The sequence below is a fragment of the Thunnus maccoyii genome, chromosome 15 (assembly GCF_910596095.1).
Source record: "Thunnus maccoyii chromosome 15, fThuMac1.1, whole genome shotgun sequence".
NCBI classification, from domain to species: Eukaryota; Metazoa; Chordata; class Actinopteri; order Scombriformes; family Scombridae; genus Thunnus; species Thunnus maccoyii.
This window is the reverse complement of record NC_056547.1, coordinates 17646257-17666554: the sequence shown is the minus strand read 5'-3', so window position 1 is coordinate 17666554 and position 20298 is coordinate 17646257. Positions and strand designations below refer to the sequence as shown.

The 20298-nt window shown below is 41.8% G+C and overlaps 1 protein-coding gene across 1 annotated transcript in view; it reads left to right on the top strand.

Moving 5' to 3' along the window:
- Positions 1-1029: 1029 nt before the first annotated feature.
- LOC121913511 overlaps positions 1030-20298 on the top strand; it is a 58506-nt gene continuing 39237 nt past the window's right edge. The window contains exons 1-6 of the mRNA XM_042436173.1: positions 1030-1105; positions 1493-1592; positions 1678-1750; positions 18678-18746; positions 19296-19320; positions 19484-19501. Coding sequence (XP_042292107.1) covers positions 1724-1750; positions 18678-18746; positions 19296-19320; positions 19484-19501 — 139 coding nt within the window. The 5' untranslated portion in view covers positions 1030-1105; positions 1493-1592; positions 1678-1723. The remainder of the gene's footprint in view (positions 1106-1492; positions 1593-1677; positions 1751-18677; positions 18747-19295; positions 19321-19483; positions 19502-20298) is intronic.

Sequence of the window (20298 nt, the reverse complement as noted above, 5' to 3'; positions counted from 1 at the left end):
AGTGCTTCACTGGTCTGTGACCTAGGCTCCTAAACAGTGCCCAGATTGACCATCAGAACCAGCTAACAACATGTTATTTTTTTTCTCACTGGGATTCTGCAAGGACCCACCCCTACTCTGCCTCTGATTGGCTCTAACCCTGATATTCAACAGGTTTACAATGAATCCAATGCTATATTTATCATGTTCTCACTCAATTTTAATATTATAATTAGTTTTACACAATATATAATCTTTCATTCAAGTCCAAAAAGTAACTAATGTATACAAAGGTAAAATAAATGCATTAAAGATTCTGGTTCATCACTGCAAAAATTACATTTGTTTTCAATATCTAAAATTTTGGAGAAATATAGATTTGTTGGATACATAGTGTGTAATATTTTGAGGTGTACCTCTTTAATCTTATTGGTAATACAGAATGTACATGATAAAAGCCTCTGTCAATCAGTAAAAATGTCCCAAAAAGCTTTTCCTCTGAGTACACACACACACACACACACACACACACACACACACACACACACACACACACACACATACTGCATAGTGAAACATCCTGGAGGCAACGTAACAATTCACTACCTCACTGCTTGAACGTAGTGACGTAAACGTACGGTAGCTATTTGTCCCATGGATGTATAATAAAAGCTGGATAGGGCGCCGCTGCTCAGCCTTGCAGCCAATTTTCCCCAGTGGCCGGTATCGCAGCGAAAAATCCCCTTGCGGTCCAAAAGGGATTTTCCCAATAGACCACCATTGTAAAAGAGACGCCTGTGAAGCTGCTGCAAACAGTTTTAAATATGACTCTTTCTGTTATGAACTTTTGATCCATGGAGATTTTATGTTTGTAAAACTTTCCTCGAGCCGAGGAAAGCGATTTAAAAATCCGTGACTTCATCACAATGTAAAGTCTATGGGTCGAGCGGGAGCTCGCGGGCGGGGCCAGCGGGGGAAACACTGTGGCGCACTTTCAGCATGGATGTATTAGGAGAAGAGAGGTTCTATAAATCCATGATACATCCATGATATTCAGTGGACCGCACAACGCGGAAGCAAACCCGGAAGCTAGAAACTTTTTTTGGCGTATGCGCCAGGGCACCAGGTGAGCAATTCCTATAGGACTGAATGTGCGCCATCATCCATGTCATGCACTGATGACCACAGCAGGAATAGACACAGCGTTGTGTTTATTATAGTGGAGACAGATGTTGGGAGACTAGAATGTAATGAGCCAATAAACACAACATTGACATATTTTTGCTAGCCTATTATTATTTATTTCAGGAACCTCAATATGCAGAAAATCAAAATCTATTACCTGTTACACAAAAATCGACTTTTTTTTTTTTAGAGCTCCCCCTAAATTTCTCAAAGTGGCTTTCAGTTGCTTTTGATACTTGTAATTTAAACCCTGCTGACCTGCAGCATGACCCCTAATGTGAGGTGAGCTTTGAAGGAGGAGGAGTCACTCATGTCATCTCCCGCTTAGAAAACTACAACAGCTGCAGCGGACCTGATTTACCTCACTTGTTTGAAGACTGTCACGGAAACTTTCAGTTGGACTCCCGCCCGGGCGTTGTCGTACGAGGGTATTTTTCGTCTCTCCAACCTTATTGCATGAGGCGATGTTGTTGCAAGTGTCAACTTCTTTAAGTCCATTTCCTCTCTGGGTAGAAGGGTTTGTTTTCTGCATGGTGCTGCGGCAGTGACTTCAGAAGCAATGGAGCACATCGGCTTAGCCTGTCAGGTGGGTGGAAATGCGCTCGCCATATTTATTTACTTAAATAAAAAATTGTAGAGCAGTGGTTCTTTGAGTGGGGTCTGGGGACCCCCAGGGGTCCTTGAGGGGGTTCCAGGGGGTCCCCATCAAAAAGGGAAATGGTTTATTTTCACTATAATTTCATCCATAAGTAAAACAATAACAGAGTGTTTGACTTTTGGTCATGGTTTTCATACACTTCCTGTAATAAAACATCTGAAGGCAAAAATCTTCATCAAATGGGGGTCCGTGGTCTAGTTTGTGTCAGTTTAAGTAGGGGTCCTTGACGTGAAAAAGTTTGAGAACCACTGTTGTTGCAATGGAGCAAATAAATCCCCGCTGAGCATTTGCTCAATTGCTCAGGACCCTATGACCTCTAAAACAGTGGTTCTCAAACTTTTTCACGTTCAAACACAATGACACAAATTAGACCACAGACCCTCATTTGATAAGATATTTACTTTCAGATGTTTTATGACAGAAAGGGTATGAAACCCATTAACAAAATAGTCAAACAGTCTTTCATTGTGTTAGGTATGGATGGAATTATAGTGGAAATAAATTATTATTTATTTTATATTTTATTTATTTATTAATAATTATAATTATTTTTGCTGTGGACCCCCTGGAATCCCCTCAAGGGTCCCACATGCATCCTTATTATTCAGTCAGGATGCTTTTGGGGAGCAAAGTTATGGTTTTGCTACCTCACTTTTTGTCTCTTAAAATGTATCATACAGTCGCTGCAATCAGATGATTGTATTTAAGCAATGATACTATTTTCAGCAACTGACAAAAACAAGTAACGAAAACATCACACATTTGTGGATCCCCTTTGAGTTATTTTAGTCACACCGTCACAAATCGATCAGAGGAGACTGACAGCTCAGTAAGAGGCAGACAGGGCGGAGCTTTTCCTGTTTGAATTAACAGTCTGAAGTGGAAAGTCACTTATTCAGACTTCCACAGACCACTTTGCTTTAGTTTAAGTTTTAGTCAGACTTAAGATGGAATAATTTGTAAATATGAGGATGCATCGCTGCGTGTAATGATCTCTCCTTTTATCCAGCCGCTCTGCACTGTGCTTTCATTATCAGTCGTAAGTTAACTCCAGTAGGGGGTTCTTGCAGTAAGGTCTAGTCCTCGACTAAATTAAGTCTTGAGGGGCAAAAGTCATTTGAGTTGTGCATTAAAATAGTCCTTGATTTGAGATAATGTAGGCTAAAAATAATCTGCTGTTGAAGTTATGATAATTAATTCCTGTATAACATTACAACTACATCAGCTAGTGGTGATATTGAGAATAGCTCCCTGTTTGTCCTTGTTTGACCTTTTTGAAGATGGCTGGTAGCCTGCAACCTACTACCGTTTTAGGCTACGTAATGTTTTTATAAATATGATTTAAAATATGAAATAGCCATTCTTCTAATAATCACTTCCTGTCCTGATCGACCCAATTATATACTGTTCTTGATGCATTCTTGTTTTTCATAGCACTCTCAATCTAACTAATCTAGACTAGTGCAGGTGGCTGTTTCTTGACTTAAACTCAGAGTTTAGGTGTTGTACAATTACAGTTTTTGAAACCAATATTAATAAGTAGATGGCCATGTTAGAGGCTGTATATCAATCGAGAAACTGGATGTTAAAACTGAGAACAGGAGTCAGTGAATTAGTGGCAATGTTTATAGACTAGTCAGACATGGGGTCTATTCCAGAAAGCAGGTTTAACAAATTCTGAGTATAAACCTGAACCCTGAGATGGGGAAACTCTGATTTCGGTTCCAGAACAGCTGATCAGAGTTAGGTCAATCAACTCTGAGTATGTTTATTCTGAGTTAAGCATGTGTGTGGTGAATGGGGAAAAAAAACACTATCAATGGAGCTCTGATACTGTGAGTCACCATGGCGACAGGTGAATAAAAGGCAGAGTCTCCATTTTAATCCAGTGGACGTAGAGATATTAATGCATGTGTATGCAGATGGTGCACATTTATCTTAAAAAAAGAAGAACCTGAGTCAGACCAGGAAAAGTATCAATAAGTTTCATAAAGTTTCACTCAGTATTGTCCATTAATTCAGCATTTACCAGACTTACTTTTAAATATATTTGTTCAGCTTTAATCTGAAGGGGCCAAAACACAGAAGGAAGCAACTGAGATGAAAAATATAGTCGAAGATTTAAAAAATATATAGATCAAAGACACAGAGACATGACTGTAACCTCTCAGTCTGATCCAATAATCTTTGATGATTTTGCATTTTAAAAGGCGTCAAGGTTAAAACACAGTAGATTTTAAAGTTTTAGACATCAATTTGTATCTTGGCTCAGTCTTGCTCACTCAGAAATATTAACATATGATCTCCAATATTATAGGAATTATGTTCCATCGGTGAGACCAATCACATTGTTAAAAACTCCACTATAAATGGCCGAGTGCCCTGAACTGACAGACTGGACCTCCTCTAGAGAGAGCCTGTTAAAGGGTCATCTTGGAGTACTTTCAAACCTCCAGCACCTGTTTGCATCCGCACATTTTCGTAGTAATCTAGCTGTCATGCATTCCTGACTAAATAGGCCCGAATTAGAGTGATTCAACGACAGCTGGTGATAATAGAAGCCAAGCTGAATATTGCTCCCCTACGCGGGCTAAGGTGGACTCGTGTGCAGATTTTGGGAACTTGTTTGACACCTAGGTCAGAGGTAAAAGACAGGCATCTGCCGGTGCCTTATCCACACTGGCAGGGGGTATCGGTTATACAAGGCAGACACCATTACAACCTCATGAGTGATACAAATAATTATCAATTGATCCTACATGTCTAAAGCTTCATACCAATTTTCTAAATTTAAAGTGAGATTATTCATCATGTGCTATAAATGTTTCAGTGCAGGAGCTGCTCTGACAGACTGACAGCTGTCTTGTGTGCACAGAGTCACAGTGTTATAACAGAAGGACATGCTGAGGTTTTATTCTGAGCTGAGGGAGACTCGACACTGTGTAATATTTGAATGTGAGGGCAAAAATCGCTATTCAAAGAAATGACTGTATTGGGGTTTCAAACCAGGCCATATTAAAGATGTTCACATCAAACGCTGAGACCAGAGAGATGAGCAGACAACCAACGGGAGTTTATTTCATTACACACGAACATACAGAACTCAGAAAATCATCAATGCAGCCCTCCTTCAACTTCATTCCCACACCTATTTATACCAAAAGCGTACGTGACATCCTACCTATGTTTTTGGCACTTTCGTAAGAATAATGATCACTTGGACTGTGACCAATAGGTGTAGATGTCTCTGCACCATTTGGACATTTCTTAATTTCTGCTGTGTGTTTGTGGTGTACTTTGCTCCCCCTTTCCTAATATTTCCAGGTGTCTCCTGTTTATCTGGAGACCTAATGCTTTTTGGACGGGTCAATGATCGGCGTAGGTCAAGCCGATCTGGTAAAAGTTCTGTTTCCCAGAGATTGTAACCAGAACTTTCGAAAACAACTCCTTTTTTAAAGGAGATCGTTTTCACCTATTCATTGGTGTTGTGCAACCCTTAGTGTTTTGTGTATTACTTTCCCACATGCTCATCATATTTTCGCTTCTACAACTGATGTGCATAAAAGCAGTTACTTAGATAGTCCTTGAGTAACTGATGGATAAATTATCAATAGACTGAGGTTGGTTGAAGTCAAGCATCTCTTTAATTCGAACAGAACATGTTGCAGACACGGAGAGTCCGCAGAGTCTCCGTGGAGAATTCTGACAAGACAAAGGAAAGTCACTAGTATATATTGACGGCCTTGATGCCCTTGAGAGGCACCTTTTAGTTGTTTACAGATTCCTTCTAACAGACCTAGACAAAGCTTTACAGAGCTCTCCCTTCCACATGATGACCATGATGTCCATATGACTATCATAGTGTTCCCCTCAAGGCCCTGCCGCCAAATATATACATACATATGACCATACCTACTTAACTAATACATGGATTTTTCTATCATTTCCCCCCTGTTTATACTTTGTGAAACAAATGAATAAAATCAAAAACATAGAAAAATGTATAGTGAGGACTAAATGTGTAATTGATTAGGATATTTGTAATACAGGACAAAGCAAGTCAACATCAAAATCATCATAAACGAGCATGGTTAAAGAGTCGATTCAAAAAGTGATTACATGGTTACATGATTAAATACTACAATCATAATGAAATCAACTAACAGTTGCTATCTCTAAGTTAGTAATTAATTACTAATTATTAATAATGATTAAAAATTATGACATTTTCGATTATGCCATCATAATTGATAGAAATGATTAAAATACATCACATTTGTAAGTTACGTTTCCATCAGAATCATCAGTCAAAGCCATAGCTACAGACTTCTTTATCAGTGCCTTGATAATGGGAATGATGCAACAAGCAATTACAAGGATCAGAATCAGAAATGGAGTGATTGGAGCTAACAATTTGAAAAAGACAGCATACCATGGACCGGTTACAAACCAGGACCTGCCAAATTTTGAATCATGATCAACAGCATCACGCAATGAGGTCAGATTAGCAACTGCCTGCTGAAATGGTTCCTCCCTCGTCATCATTAGCAGGAATATATGTGCGGCATGAGGCACCTACGAGTGCACACACACCTCCAGTGGCTGCAGTGAGCTGATCCAACACAATGCGGTTCTGAAGGACAACTGCCCTAAGGCCTTGCAACTCCTCTGGTTCAGCCCGCCACATAGCCAGCGTGGTGTTTACGAAGAGATGGGAAAAGTGACAGCATGACTTTTTCACCCGTGGACCACAACTTATGGTCTTCTGGAACATTAGAGCCCCAGACAGGATCATGCGGCTGACTTAAATCTCTCCTAATGCGCTGCTCACCCGGAAGTTCACCAGAGTGGGGCATAGCTGAAACAACGAAGGAGTGATCAGTCGGCTCTACAGCCACACAGCGACCCACCCAGCCAGGAGGAAGTTGAGCATACATGTAGTACCCACAGAGAAACATTACATCAGTCTGTGGATATGTCCCAAGGACGTCTGGCAATATCATCAATATCAATATCCATCCAGGATTTTGATTCTGACATGCAGTAAACGCTAATTAATGGATAGACTTCGATACAAACTGAATGAATGAGGAAGTGAAACTCTGAGGGGAGAGACAGAGAGACACTCAGCGTTTGTTGAAGAAAACCTGCCAGTGAGCAGGTTAGGTTCACAGAGTCAGTTTTTTAAAATCTTGACAACTATTTGATTGCTAAATTAGCTTTGTTTGTTGTTAGGAGAGACAAGCTGATGCCAGACTTTGTGAGAGTTCTGTCTCCTTATTATTGATCAGTGCTAGTCAGTGCTACATATGAATGGGTGAAGAAGAAAAAAACACCTGAAGTTTGTTAGTCAGGTATTGAAGAGCTTCAATGCTCCTTGACATAGTCTGTACAAGTCTCTACAACTCCACTGCAGGATGAAATATCATTCTTCCAAAAACACATCCTCTCATTTGGGGTTTTGATGATGGTGGTAATGTCGGTGCAAAATTTCCCATTGGTTTTAACTGGTTTTGAGGTCTGGTGACTACTAAGGCCGTAGCATTGGGTGTTGATTACCTCATTCTATGATGCAGTACAACTGCAGGAAAGCATCTGCATTCATTATGTTTCTCCATTCCTTTATTCAGGGTTTTTCCTGTTTATTTGTCACCTGTCTGTAATAAACCTGATAGGTAATGTCATGGAAATACAGTTGATATAAAACAAACACACAGGATCAGTATCTATTCGAGAGTGAAACATGCGTGGGAGACGATCTCAGTCTAAGACACAAGAAGCCTTCCTTATGTTCGGTTTCAGCTCCTGTTATTTGCTAGGGAGGTAAAGCATTGCACAGCTTGGATAGGCATGAAACTCCCCCAGTGAAATAATCATTAGAAAAGATTAACAACTGCATTCGAAAATATCTGGTTCTGTGATAAAAAGCTGAAGGTACAAACAACTTTGAAGTAGAAATGACTGACTCGCAAGGTGCATTTCAGCAAGAGACATCCATTTACCAAGTTTAAAATTCTGTTACATGTGCCGTACGGGTGTAATGATTTGGTTTCGTATGATTTCGGTACAGCAGGAAAAAATGAAAGGAAGAAAATAACATTTTGGCCCTTTTTTATATTGAAAAATGTAAACATTCAACAATGGCGAAAACTATTACTGAAACAGTTTAGTTGTGCAGCATTCAGCATCTACCAGCCACTTTACCAGCGAGGTGGTTGGTAGATGAAAAAAATTACTTTATTTTTTTTTTTACCAGCCAAAATAATAAATTGTTTTTTACTATTGCAATTTGCTATTATTACTATTTATCATGTCATCTTGGTCTCATATATGATTCAATATTATAGTAGTGTGCAAACATGCACTTCTCCATGTAAATGTACTCAAGTTGGAATTAAATGCCATCACATTAATGTAAAAACTACAGCAGCACAAGCAATCAGAAAATCCACTGGCATGAGTTTCCTGATGATTTAATTAAGAACTATTTTATGTCTCAATTTAATGCCAAATTTCGTAGGATCATGATTAGCAAAATAATTGACATTTTTACTACTTGTACATTATGTGTGTGACAGCAAGCAACGCCTTATTGAGCTACCAGATTTTTGAACAGGGTTCAGCGGGACGTTCAGGGTAACAGTGACATTCACATAATATAGGTAACAAGCCAAGTTAGCCCTCGGAGCTAATGCGTGCTAACTACACTAACGATGGATTGGAAACGTGCAACAACATTTTTTGCCACCACTAGATGGCAAATGAAAGCCAGAGACTGTATCATATTAAGTTGCAAGGCCTCTCTTCCTCCTAGCAGCTCTCCTGTATGAGACGCCAAACTGGACAAAAGCTGAGCAAAAATTGTGAGAGGAAACGGTGATACATACGCAAGAAAGGGTGAGTTACTGCACAAGAGAGGTTGACCTGCCGTTTACTGCACAAGAAAGCTTGAATTGACGGTTAATGCGTGCAAGAGAGAGACCAAGTTATACTGCGCAAGAGAGGTTGAATTGGCGTTTAATGCGCGAGAGACTGAGACCCCGTTTACACTTGGTTTTAAAATGCGTCTTGGGTGATCGGATTACAAGTGGACAGTGCTAAATACAAGTGTAAACGACCACCAAGACACATTGTGATCCGGTCACTCAAACCACTTGCCGAGGTGGTCTGTGACGCATGTGACCACATGTTTTGTAGTGTGAACGCTAATGCTTCCTGATGCATCCCCGGCAAGGACGTAACAGGAAAATACATCATCAATGCAGGACGTGGTGGTTGTTTTGGTAAAAGCGCACCAGTGGTTGAAAAAATGGAGAGAAGTGCAGATGTACGTGGTTGAAGTACAAGTGAAACCAGATGTCTAATCTCCATTTGGGTAGAAAATTCAGTCCAAAGAAAACTAGACAACTCCTTTCGTAACTGGGGCGTTTAAGAGGATATTGCTAAGAGGATGGAAGAAAATGGCTACAGCCGTAGCTGGCAGTGATGCCAGCGTAAAGGCACACTGTTTACACACTGGATGCGATTTTTTTCGTGCGATTAATTTGCACGTCAATATATTTTTTCGAACTGTTTGTGTCATGAGTACTGTTGAGGCCAACTTTCAGCCAACCTCCCCGAGTTGGTTGATGCGAGAAGAACGAGACCACAATCGAGTAATGTCCTTGTAGCAGCTGGATTTATTTATCTTTGGAGAACACTCTACAGAGAAAATCTGCATTTGGCCAAGCGCCCTGTGTTCTGAGCTTTTGTCTACGTGCCAGAACATTTTATACCTTGTTTTCACCCCCTTTTTGGGTGTATCTCTTGTTTGGACCCCAATTGGCTCTTTGTCTATCATTTCTCCGAAAAGGAGAAATGATAGACAAAGGAGTTGTGTTTTTCCTTCACTTTTCACCCCAATTCCCCACCCACGCTTAAGGTTATTTTTGTCTCCCGTATTCTGGTTTGACCTGGTTTTCTATACGCTCTTAATTCACATTTCTAACCACATCCTTCGGCAGGCGCGCTTATGCACCTGCTGGCACGCTTATGCGCACATTGAAGTTTTGACTTCTACTTCTTGCTTATGCATCTGCAGACACAATACTCAGAACACAGTGAACTTTTAACTTCTACTTGTTGTTGCATGACTCATCCTGTTGACAGCGACAGTGGCAAGCAAAGGACATGACCTTTCGATATCACTTAAACTTATAGTTTAATTCAGCATTGGGATTAATATGACAATGTGTGTTTCCCATTACCTCTCACAATTCCCCCTTTTGATCTCTACTAAAGAGATCACTCATCTGCCCCATATGGTCCTTCCAAATCTTTCAGCCCCAAGGGACTCCCTTCAAGGAGTGGCATTTGGTATGGCGGTGGAGGGGGTGCCTTGCCTTCTATGGTGGAGGTAATGAGACGCACACAGAGCGAGCGAATACATGGTATACAACAACATCCACAGGTAACCAAGATGGCAACGAACGTAGCCAACGACATCAGTACCGACAGTATCAGACCCTTCCACTGACCGAAAATTGACTGCATCAAACCTTCTAACGGGTTATCGATCCCTGAGTGCTCGTGCATGGTATCCGAGAGGGTTCGCAATCCTTCCAACACTTTAGTTACTTTCCCATCTGGAGCAGTGTTATTAGGGATGAAAGTACAACACATATCTCCGAACATAGAACACACGCCCCCTTTTTCTGCCAGTACCATGTCTAGCGCCATACGATTTTGCACTGCCATTAATGAAGTTGGTGCCAATTGCTCGGCCAGACCTTCTACGGCGTCACAAGTGAGGTTAGCCAATCTGAGGACATTGTAATGAACATAATTTATGCGGTCCACATTCTTACTGGGGGTTACGGGGAACAGAGTGCCTATTATGGGCATGTTTTCGAATCCGGCTTTGATTTGATCAGCCAATTTATACTCATTGGGCACTCCCCTGGGGACTCCTATCGCGTCTATGTACGTTGGTGAACCTGAGGACAGATCAAAGTGCTCTGCCATTCTTGTGCTTCGTTTCATAAGGTGCCGGCGCCTCCTAAGGGTCAGGGTGCTCGAGAGTTCGGCCTGAGGGAGCGCAGGAACCCTTTTCTGTCCTATCATGATCAGTGGTGAACGCAAACGAACCATTGCGCACCTCCCGCTACTTTGTGAGGGTATTCTTACCAAAAGACGTTGAGATCCACAGTAGTAATACAGTCCACTACGTGCCCACTGTCCTATCTTAGAACCATCTTCGGTATGGTTGCACCAGTCGGTAGGGATTTTTCTCAACTGGTACGAAGGGTTCGTTGCAGAGAAATTGAAGCATGTGTATTCCCCGTCGCCCTTCTGGGGGTTGAATGGTCCTGTTTGAGTCTGATTATGTATGGGTGGATATACGTTCGCTAGGGCGGAACAATTCGGTGGTGTAGCTGCTCGAGTAAGTCCTAACATGCACTCGTACCCCCAGGTGTCTTCCGAGTGAAGTGGTGCTGGGGCGGTCACCAGGTGAGGTCGAGCAGCTGCACAGGATACGCAGTTACTACTCATCTGTTCTTTGGTATTTTGAATTAGCCATTTTAACCACAAATTCTCATCGGTGTACCCAGTTGCCATTTGAATAACGTCAAGGGGCGATAGTCTTTGGTAGTCTGTCTGTACTACTGCCTGATCTTTGATTTTATTGGCGGGGGAGGGTAAGATAGTGTCTGGTGTGGTGGTGACAGCTACGTGAGGTAGGTTAGGTGTGGGCTGCAAGAAAATGATCTTTATGGGAGTCTGGGGGTCGCTGCCTGCCACCTCTACTCCTAATATTAGGTACAACACCTGCGAGCTAGAGTGACTATCTGCAAAGAATCCTCCTGTGAGCTGTTGTATCGTGAGTAATAAGGGGTCAGCACCTTTGCCGTCTGTATTCAGTTGACCCCTAGTTAGGCTAATCAACTTTGCTTTATCTGTAGGCCCATACGTGTACTGTGGATCCCAGCGCCCTGAATATCCTACCACCTGACCCCAGTCCGAGCAAAAACTCGTGCACCCTGTCCATCCGCATGGTGGTCTCTGCGCCGTGCAATCCGCCTGTACTACCAGCGTGGCACAAGCATACACGTCATATCCCCTCCACAAAGTGTCCTTACCTTTGCATGACATGACGTCGCACAGATCAAACTGATATGTGGTGGATTCACCTTCGACATAATCCAACTCTATGCCTCCATAACGCTTCAGGCAATAGTCTGATTTGACACTTCTTTTCTCTTTTTCAGTCGCGGAGTCCTGGTGCTTTTCCCACAATTTGACGCCTGCAACTATCAGTACCGATGCCATGGCTACCACTGCCAAACAAATCCAATTCCCGTACATTTGCATTTTATCTGGTTATTATCTTTACTTATAAGCGGCAAACTTGTTCCCGCTATAAATGATCGCTCCCAAAAATACAACACATATGATGTTCCAAACAATAATAAGCAAATTCAAAGCACACTCATTCATCCTCCCTTGCGGATCTTCACCATTCTACCCCCTTCTGGGCTAAACTGTATGGTGAACCTGCCCTGGCAAGACCGTGGCCGTGAATGGAACACGGTAGCGCTAAATCTATTACAGAACAATTCCTCTACCTGCTCCACTGGCCAATTTGAGCAGATCACTCTTGTGCCAGATGCACCAAAATGAATGCCTTGCTGAGACTATCCTTGGGGGGAGCTCTCTGCTTCTATTTGACCCAATTAGGAACCCAGTTACTTCTGCGTCGCAAAAGATCGTGACAATATTTAGCATTAGACTTCCCAACTTCTTTGCACCGTTTGACCTGATCCAATCGATATGCTCCAGGGACTTCTCCACTTGATATAGGGTTAAGAAAGGGCATGCCTGAATGATGATAGTACTGATAAATCAAATGAAGATGTAAAGGTGTTGGGGGGGGGGGATGTCTCTGGCCGTTTCAAACTCTTCCTGGTAGTTTGTTAGGGTTAGGGCTCTTTCTCTCACTCGTCTCGTTACGAGCTGCATATAGTTCTTCTTCCTGTCGTTGGTTGGATGGTGCGTGATCTCTCCTCTTTGGGACATAGGGGTAGACTGCCCTACGTCCCCAAGGAGCTTTCCAGGGGATTATTCTGCTCCTTTCTGGGAAAGCTCGGTCTCAGGACCAGCCGGTCCTGAGCTCTGGTTCAACAGGTCCCCCTGGACCTGTCTCGGCGACCTCCTGGGCTCCTCTGCTGCTGTGCACTGGCTCCAATGGAACCAGGTGTCTCCTTTACCCTGCAAGCGGACCGCGTGGGATGTCCTCTCTGTAACTCGATATGAGCCAGTCCACGTTGGCTCCGGCCACTTCCGCTTGATGACTCTCAACCGAACCCAGTCGGCTGTGGGCACCACCTCTGCTCTCTCTTGGCCCTGATCCTTCTGGAGGGCCTGGGCGGAGTATTCTGAAAGCAAAGCTTGGAGATCATTAAAGTAGGTCCTGGCGGGTATTATGTTCTCAGTTTCTGCTACTCCTATCATTCTTTCCCCAGGACCTGGAAACATCCTACCGGTCTGTAGCTTGAATGGTGTGTGCCCCGTACCCTGGTTAACTGATGCTCTGATGGACATTAAGGCTAGTGGCAGGGCATCAACCCAGTTGAGTTTTGTCTGATCACATATTTTTGCCAACCGTGTTTTCACAGTCTGATTCATTCGCTCTACCTCTCCCTGAGAGGTCCCAGCAGTCTTTCTACCTTTTGTAGGTCTTGGTTTTTGAAGTGGGTCCCATTATCGGATCTTATCTTTTCGGGGAACCCGTGTCTTGGTATGTACTGATTGATCAAGAATTTCACTACTGATTGGCTGTCCTCTCTTTTCGTGGGAATTGCCTCTGGCCAACCTGTATAAGCGTCCACACACATGAGTACATACCGATAGCCTTTGTGCGTTTCAATCATGTCTGTATAGTCGATAACGATCTCTTTACCTGCCTGAGTAATCAGAGGGTACCTTCCTGCTTCTGGTTTAATGGTGGTTCTGGGGTTGTGTCTGCTACACACTTGGCATGTCTGTATCATTTCTTTTGCCATTTCTTTCATAAATGGGTGCCACCAATGTTTCAGATTTCTCATTATCTGAGCTAGTCCTACATGACCTACCCCATGGGCTTCCTCTAGAGCGGTGCTTCTCATACCGGGGGGCAGAATTAACCTTCCGTCAGTGTTTCTCCATACCCCATCTTTCTCTACCGCCCCCCTCGCTTCCCACATAATTTTCTCTTGTGGCGAGGCTTGTTTCTGCATCTTGGGAGACGTTTTCTAGACTCATGTCTAACCTTTCCTCATCTTCTGTTCTTACTAACATTGCCCTGTCAGTATATCCAGCGGCCTCTTTTGCAGCCCTGTCTGCTGCTGCATTTCCTCGTGCTACCTGGCTTCTACTGGTGTCATGGCCTTTGCACTTGATCACCGCCACCTGAGATGGTAACATTAAGGCTTCCGCTAATTCTTTCATCTCCTCTTCATACTTTATTGGTTTGTTGGTGGCTGTCAGGAACCCTGCTCTCAGCCACTGTCCCAGTTCTACATGCACGGCTCCTGTTGCATATGCTGAATCAGTATAAATATTTACAATTTCTCCCTGTCCTGCTTTCAGAGCTTCGATTAGCACCCTAATTTCTGCTCTTTGTGCTGATTGTTGTCCTTGTAGCCTCCCTGCTGCTCTCACCTGAAACACCCCTTCCTGCTCCTCCACTACGGCGTATGCTGCTTTGAGTCCCTCTTTTTCATCTCTGTAACAGCACCCATCTGTGTAGTAGTTTCTTCCCCCTTCTATGGCTTCTGCCTGCAGGTCTGTTCTAGGTTTAAGCTCTACCCAGACCCTCTCTGTACACCTGTGTGGTTCTCCAGTCCCTATTCTGTCTGCCATATTGATGCCTTCATGTGTGTACGTAATGTTTGGAGCGCCGAGTATTTTGCTTAATTTTTGCTGGCGCAGCGATGTGAGGGTGAATGCTTGTGAATTGACGTAGGCTATTACGTCGTGTGTTGTCAGTACTTGTAAGCCATGTCCCATCACTATGTGAGCTGATGTGAATCAGTTTTGCCAACCCGGCCGCATATCGTGTGCATGTGGGATGTCTTTGTTCCATGTTATCTAGCATGACACTGGTGTACATTAATACCTGTCTAAAGTTAGGAGACTAACAAGAGACAAATTCAGAAAAACAATGATTAAAATTGAAGCTGAAGAGGCCGAGATGTCCTTACTTTTAGTTTCTGGTTTGGGTCAAGCTCCAGAAGCTGGATCCAACAATTCCCAAAATGCAATGTAGTACTAGAATAACCTTTTAATGACATTTATGGGCAATTTTCAAACAAAGAAAGCTCCCACCACAGCCATAAAAGAAATGATACTGTTTTCACAGGCTCAGTATTATCCCCCATGAAGAGTAAACCGCATATCTTGGTTAAAATTGTTGGAGTCCCTCCTATTATTATTTGTCCTTTTGTTCTTGTTAGTGTTTTGATATTTGCATTATTTCTGGATTTAGAGCCCATTTTTCTTTTGGTTACTATGTGTTGGATTTCTGTTATTACTCTGGCGTTGTCTGGTGCCATTGAGAGCATCTTGATGTTTCACGTTGCTGCGTGGTACAACAGACGGTCTGCTGCCAACAGGACGGCTTTACGACAGAAGTGAAGACTCTCCAAAGCATCGCCAGTGTCAGCCTACGAACCGTGACGGTCATCTGCACTGAATGATCTCAGAGGAGGGTCGACAACATCATGAAGGATCCAACCAACCACACTCATCAAAGAGCATCAACGCCAGGTTCAAGAACAGTTACCACTCTCAAGCAGTCGGCTCCAGCCTCGACCCCATGATGACTCTTACAGCAGCTACTGGACAACTTCTTGTCTCTAGCACTACTACACCCTTCAAGCACATGCATCGGCATTTTGTGTGCTTGTCAGTATCTCTGCCATAAATTGACATTTGTATCCAGTTTTTAGGCCATATTTTACGCTACTGGCTGTTTTACCCATATGTTTTTATCACAATTATCTGTTATGCAGGTATATATCTTTAAGCTTGTATGTGTATACATATGCCTGTCTTTGTGAAGCACTTTGATGCAAAACCTGTTTGCTTTTAAAGTGCTATATAAACAAAACAAACTTGAAACTTTGTTTTTGAGACACTTTTGCTTTATGGACAGTTTACTGCTGATTTTATGCACATCAACCTTGTGAGCACAGAACTTGATGTTGTGTGTTTAATATTGTTTGTGTTCTTTGTTTTGATTACACTGTCACATGGATACTTTTTAGTTTTCCTTTGTACAGCTGCATCTTGAATGTTGATCTTTTCTTCAGGGTGAGACCACTGATGCTGAGACCGTCCAGCTTCTGGTGGGAAGGTGGAGGAGCGTTGTAGTGCAGTTAAGGACAATTGTCTTAGAAAAGCTTATGAACAGTAGAACAAATGCACAGGAGCAGCATCTGTAGAGTGAGCAAACCATTTGCATTGGAGAGCACCTCTGTACAATGAGCCTCCTTTATTTGATAGATAGGCAAAGCATTGCATGAGACTCGTTAATGATTTTCTTGTGACAGCAGACTAACACTGGATGGATATAGTATATGCAGTCAAGTTGAGAGGTGTGTGGCTGGACACGCAGAGCTGGCTAAAACGCTCAAATTTAAACTTAATATTGATGACAGGAAATGTACAGATATGGAAAAGTATGATAACTGTAGTGATTCATATCTGAAAAAACACCATTTTCTCCCACACAAGGAGGAGAACAAGTTGCACATTTGACAAAGATGATGATGATGATGATTGGTTTACTCGTGACTATAAAAAAGGGACAAAATTAATTGATTGACTTAAAAATTAATGAAGGAAGACAGGGAATGAAAAGATGGATACAAGAGTCACTTAAATTTCCCATGTTTATTGCATTTTTTGGAGATAATTATAGTCTTACACTCACTGGATGAACCAGAATTGATCAGTTTCCAGTTCAGATCATCTGTTACTGCTCTGTATCACAAAGTAACTTCCTAACTTTGAGAACTTACTTTACTATTCAAATAAAAAAGGAAAACATGTCATACAACTCCTCTCCAGCACACAAAGCTTTATTCACCAAACTTGTCTTGTACGGTGTTCTGGAGAATAATTGTGTGACATGTTTTAAAGTAACGCCATTAATTTTGAAGAATTAAATGCAGTCTCAGGCACTGTGTGAAGATGATTTCTGGCGTTGGATGTGAACAGCCTCCTTGATCTTTCTTTGGTCATTCATTTATTCAGCAAGACAGTTGTTCTTGTGTCACAGTGTGCAAGGTGAAAAAATACTTATTTCAGGTTTTTAAGGAGATGCAGTGCAGATCAAACTGCAACAGTCAATGCAAAATAAGAGACTGGGAAAACCAAATGTTTTGTCTCCCCCTCATGTGATGTGCCTACGGTCTTCACTGGGCCGCGAGCCCTGCTTTTCTGCCCTGCTCAACAGGATTAAAAGAGGTGGGGCATGGGTCCCCTATTTCACTGACGTCTACTATTAAATGAAGACCTGAAACAAGGAATTATCCACCATGCACTGTAAGTGCTGGTAACCTCTCCGGGGTGGAAGGCTCTCAACTGCGTGCAAAAAACACATGGGCCAAGAAGAACGTTACAGGAAGCCACAGGAAAAGACCAAAACAGACTTTTTCACACATGCTTTGCTGCTGTGTAATGCAAGTCATGTGAAAGAACCCAGAAGGTTTAATGTTCCAAGAAAGTTGGTAACTTGGTGTCTTTTACAGTTGAAAGTAATAAGGTTTCAAAGAACCATTGTGGAAGGATGTGAAAAACAATATATGCATTGCTTTCCCATTTATCCTGCCGTACACTATACCTATGCTTGCTGGGAAAATATAGTGTTGTATATGACTGTTTAGTTGCAAAGAGGGGAATTATGTGGAATTGAAATAAAATATAATTTCATTTCAATTAACCAAAAAGCATCATTATCATGCTTGTAACTCTGTGTAGGGTCAGTAAAGGTGCAATTATAATGGAAAACATATGGAAATGAAATTCACTTCATTACAATGTAATGAAAAAGGCTGCACTGTGTAACTAATAGAAAAGTAAAGGGTGCCACAAAATCTGGAAGAAGGTTGATGAAGTTCATGAAAGACAGGATGTTCAGAATCTGTTAACATATTGTACAATCTACAAGTACATGACAGGATGCAAGCTGTCAAGTTTGAGCAAATGACATGATTAGAGGTCTGTATTTGGGAGAGATAGCTCACAAAACAGTAAGATAATGGGACGCAGGATTAAGGGTTACATTGAACCTGACGCCACACCTGGCAGACAGGTCAAATAGAGGAAGAGTGAGGGGAGGTCTGGTCACCTACATGGGATGGTCTTATGACAGTATGAACAATGAAGGCTGTGAGAACTCACTCACTCTTAAGACCAGCTCAGTTTATTTTATTTTCTACTAAGACCTACCAGTGGACTGGAAACCAGCCCGACTCCTGATTCTTCTTTATTTAAGGTGACAGTCCTGTCGGCGTTAGCAAGTCAGCACTTAGTAAAGATTAGATGTGGTAAGAGAAAATCTTCCACATTTCCTAGATCCTAAATCACCTGCTATGCTGTTTATACCAATGACAGTATAAAAACAGAAGTGTAATGTAGAGCTTTACCGGTGGGGGTTCTGTGTCATATAATACCAAAAACACAACTATACCCATTTGGAGTGAGCATGAACAAGATTTGTAGAAGGATATTGTCCAAATCCTGGCACATGTAAACAGCAAAGAAATGTCCCTTATCTGACTCTCTTTCTGAGTGCCTGATGTACTTTTTCCCCCTTTTTTTCTTGTTGCAGGTCTGCCTCGTGAAGTTTAAATGTTTTTTTGATTTGAAAAAACATGTGCGCTCAAAGGAACATCATAAGGTGGGCATTAAACTTGATGTAGACTCAACCTGGTTATGCTCAGTTTATTTTAGTCAGCACAAAATTCTGAACCATTTAACAGCTTAGATAAAAACAAAGGTTTTTCCTATTAGCCACTTTATACCCTTGAATTAGTGATGACATACTCATGGGGACTTTTTGAGTTTCCATTTCACATAAATTGCATGTCTTTGGACTGTTGGGAAAACCAGAGTGCATGAAGCAAACCATGTGAACAAATGTAGAACATGCAAACTCCCCATAGAATGGTGTTTTTTTTGTGATGTTATAACCACCTGATGGCAAAATACACTCACTGGTGCATTAGTGGCTACTTCAAAAAGTTTTTTTAAAAATTTGTCTTATAAGCAGTATTAGAAGTTAGCTGGATAACTGTTTGAATTAAAGCTACATGGAAGCCCTGGACCAGGGAAGTGGAAAGACCGTACTGTTGTTCAGTTAACTGTAGTCCTGCATCATGAGGTTTCTGTTGCTGTGTTTGCCTTGGCTTTAATAAACAGCTCTGTATGTTTTCTTCTTTACCTGCAGAAAATGGAAGAAGTCTTTCAGAAAGGTAATTCTTATTTTTCCTCTTTCCTTTCCCTATACATTTAATTTCTTTTTTTCTGCATGAGTAAATACTAATAGTCAGACTTTATGTCCACTTCATTAATCTTTGTTTTGTTCTTGTTAAACATATAGACTTGTAACATCTTGCATTTTTTACCTCTTTGTAGATAAGTTCACGGGTCCTGGTAAGCATGCTTCTTCTCATACCTTTTTGTTAGTGTTCAAGGTTGCCTGTGGAGTTTTCTGTTTACATTCAGTGTTACCCAAACACATTGTGTGTACCCTTCAGACCTAAGAGACGTGTTGAATATATTTTACTATTTACTAGACAGGTACTATCTGTAATTAGTACCTGTCTGTAATTACCTGTATCTGTAATTAGTACCATCTGTACCTGATGCCAACCCACTTTTCAAGACGATCCAATGATTATGTTGTGGCAGAAAGAGGTGGATGAAAGAGGAATCAGATGGTTGAGACACAGGTGTCAGATGGGGAATCTCTTTATTCACGGCAAACCTACAAACAACGTAGTCAGAGATATCTTCCAACGTTACAGAACGTGACATGCCTTTTTATACTGAAGACAGGCTGTGTGTGTGTATGTGTTCGTGTTGGGTGATAGGTTTCATCCTGTTTACCAGACTTTTTGACTATCCCAAATTCTAAAGAAGAATGGGACATTTCTCAATTTCACTTATCTTGGACTTTGACAAAATGTGAGTGGGTGTCTCTGCACTGTGTGTGTGTGTGTGTGTGTGTGTGTGTGTGTGTGTGGCACTTCGCCATTCCAGATGTCTCCTGTTTTGGTTTGGTGGGCTGACATGTTTGGCATCGGTACAGGTCACAGTGACCTGGCTCTCATCCCCCTACATTTACTTGGTACTATCTGTAATTTTTCCTTTACAGATAGTAGAACTGAAATGGTTCAAACCGATAACTAAACTAAATTTCAGTGTCATTGTCATACTGCCAATGTCTA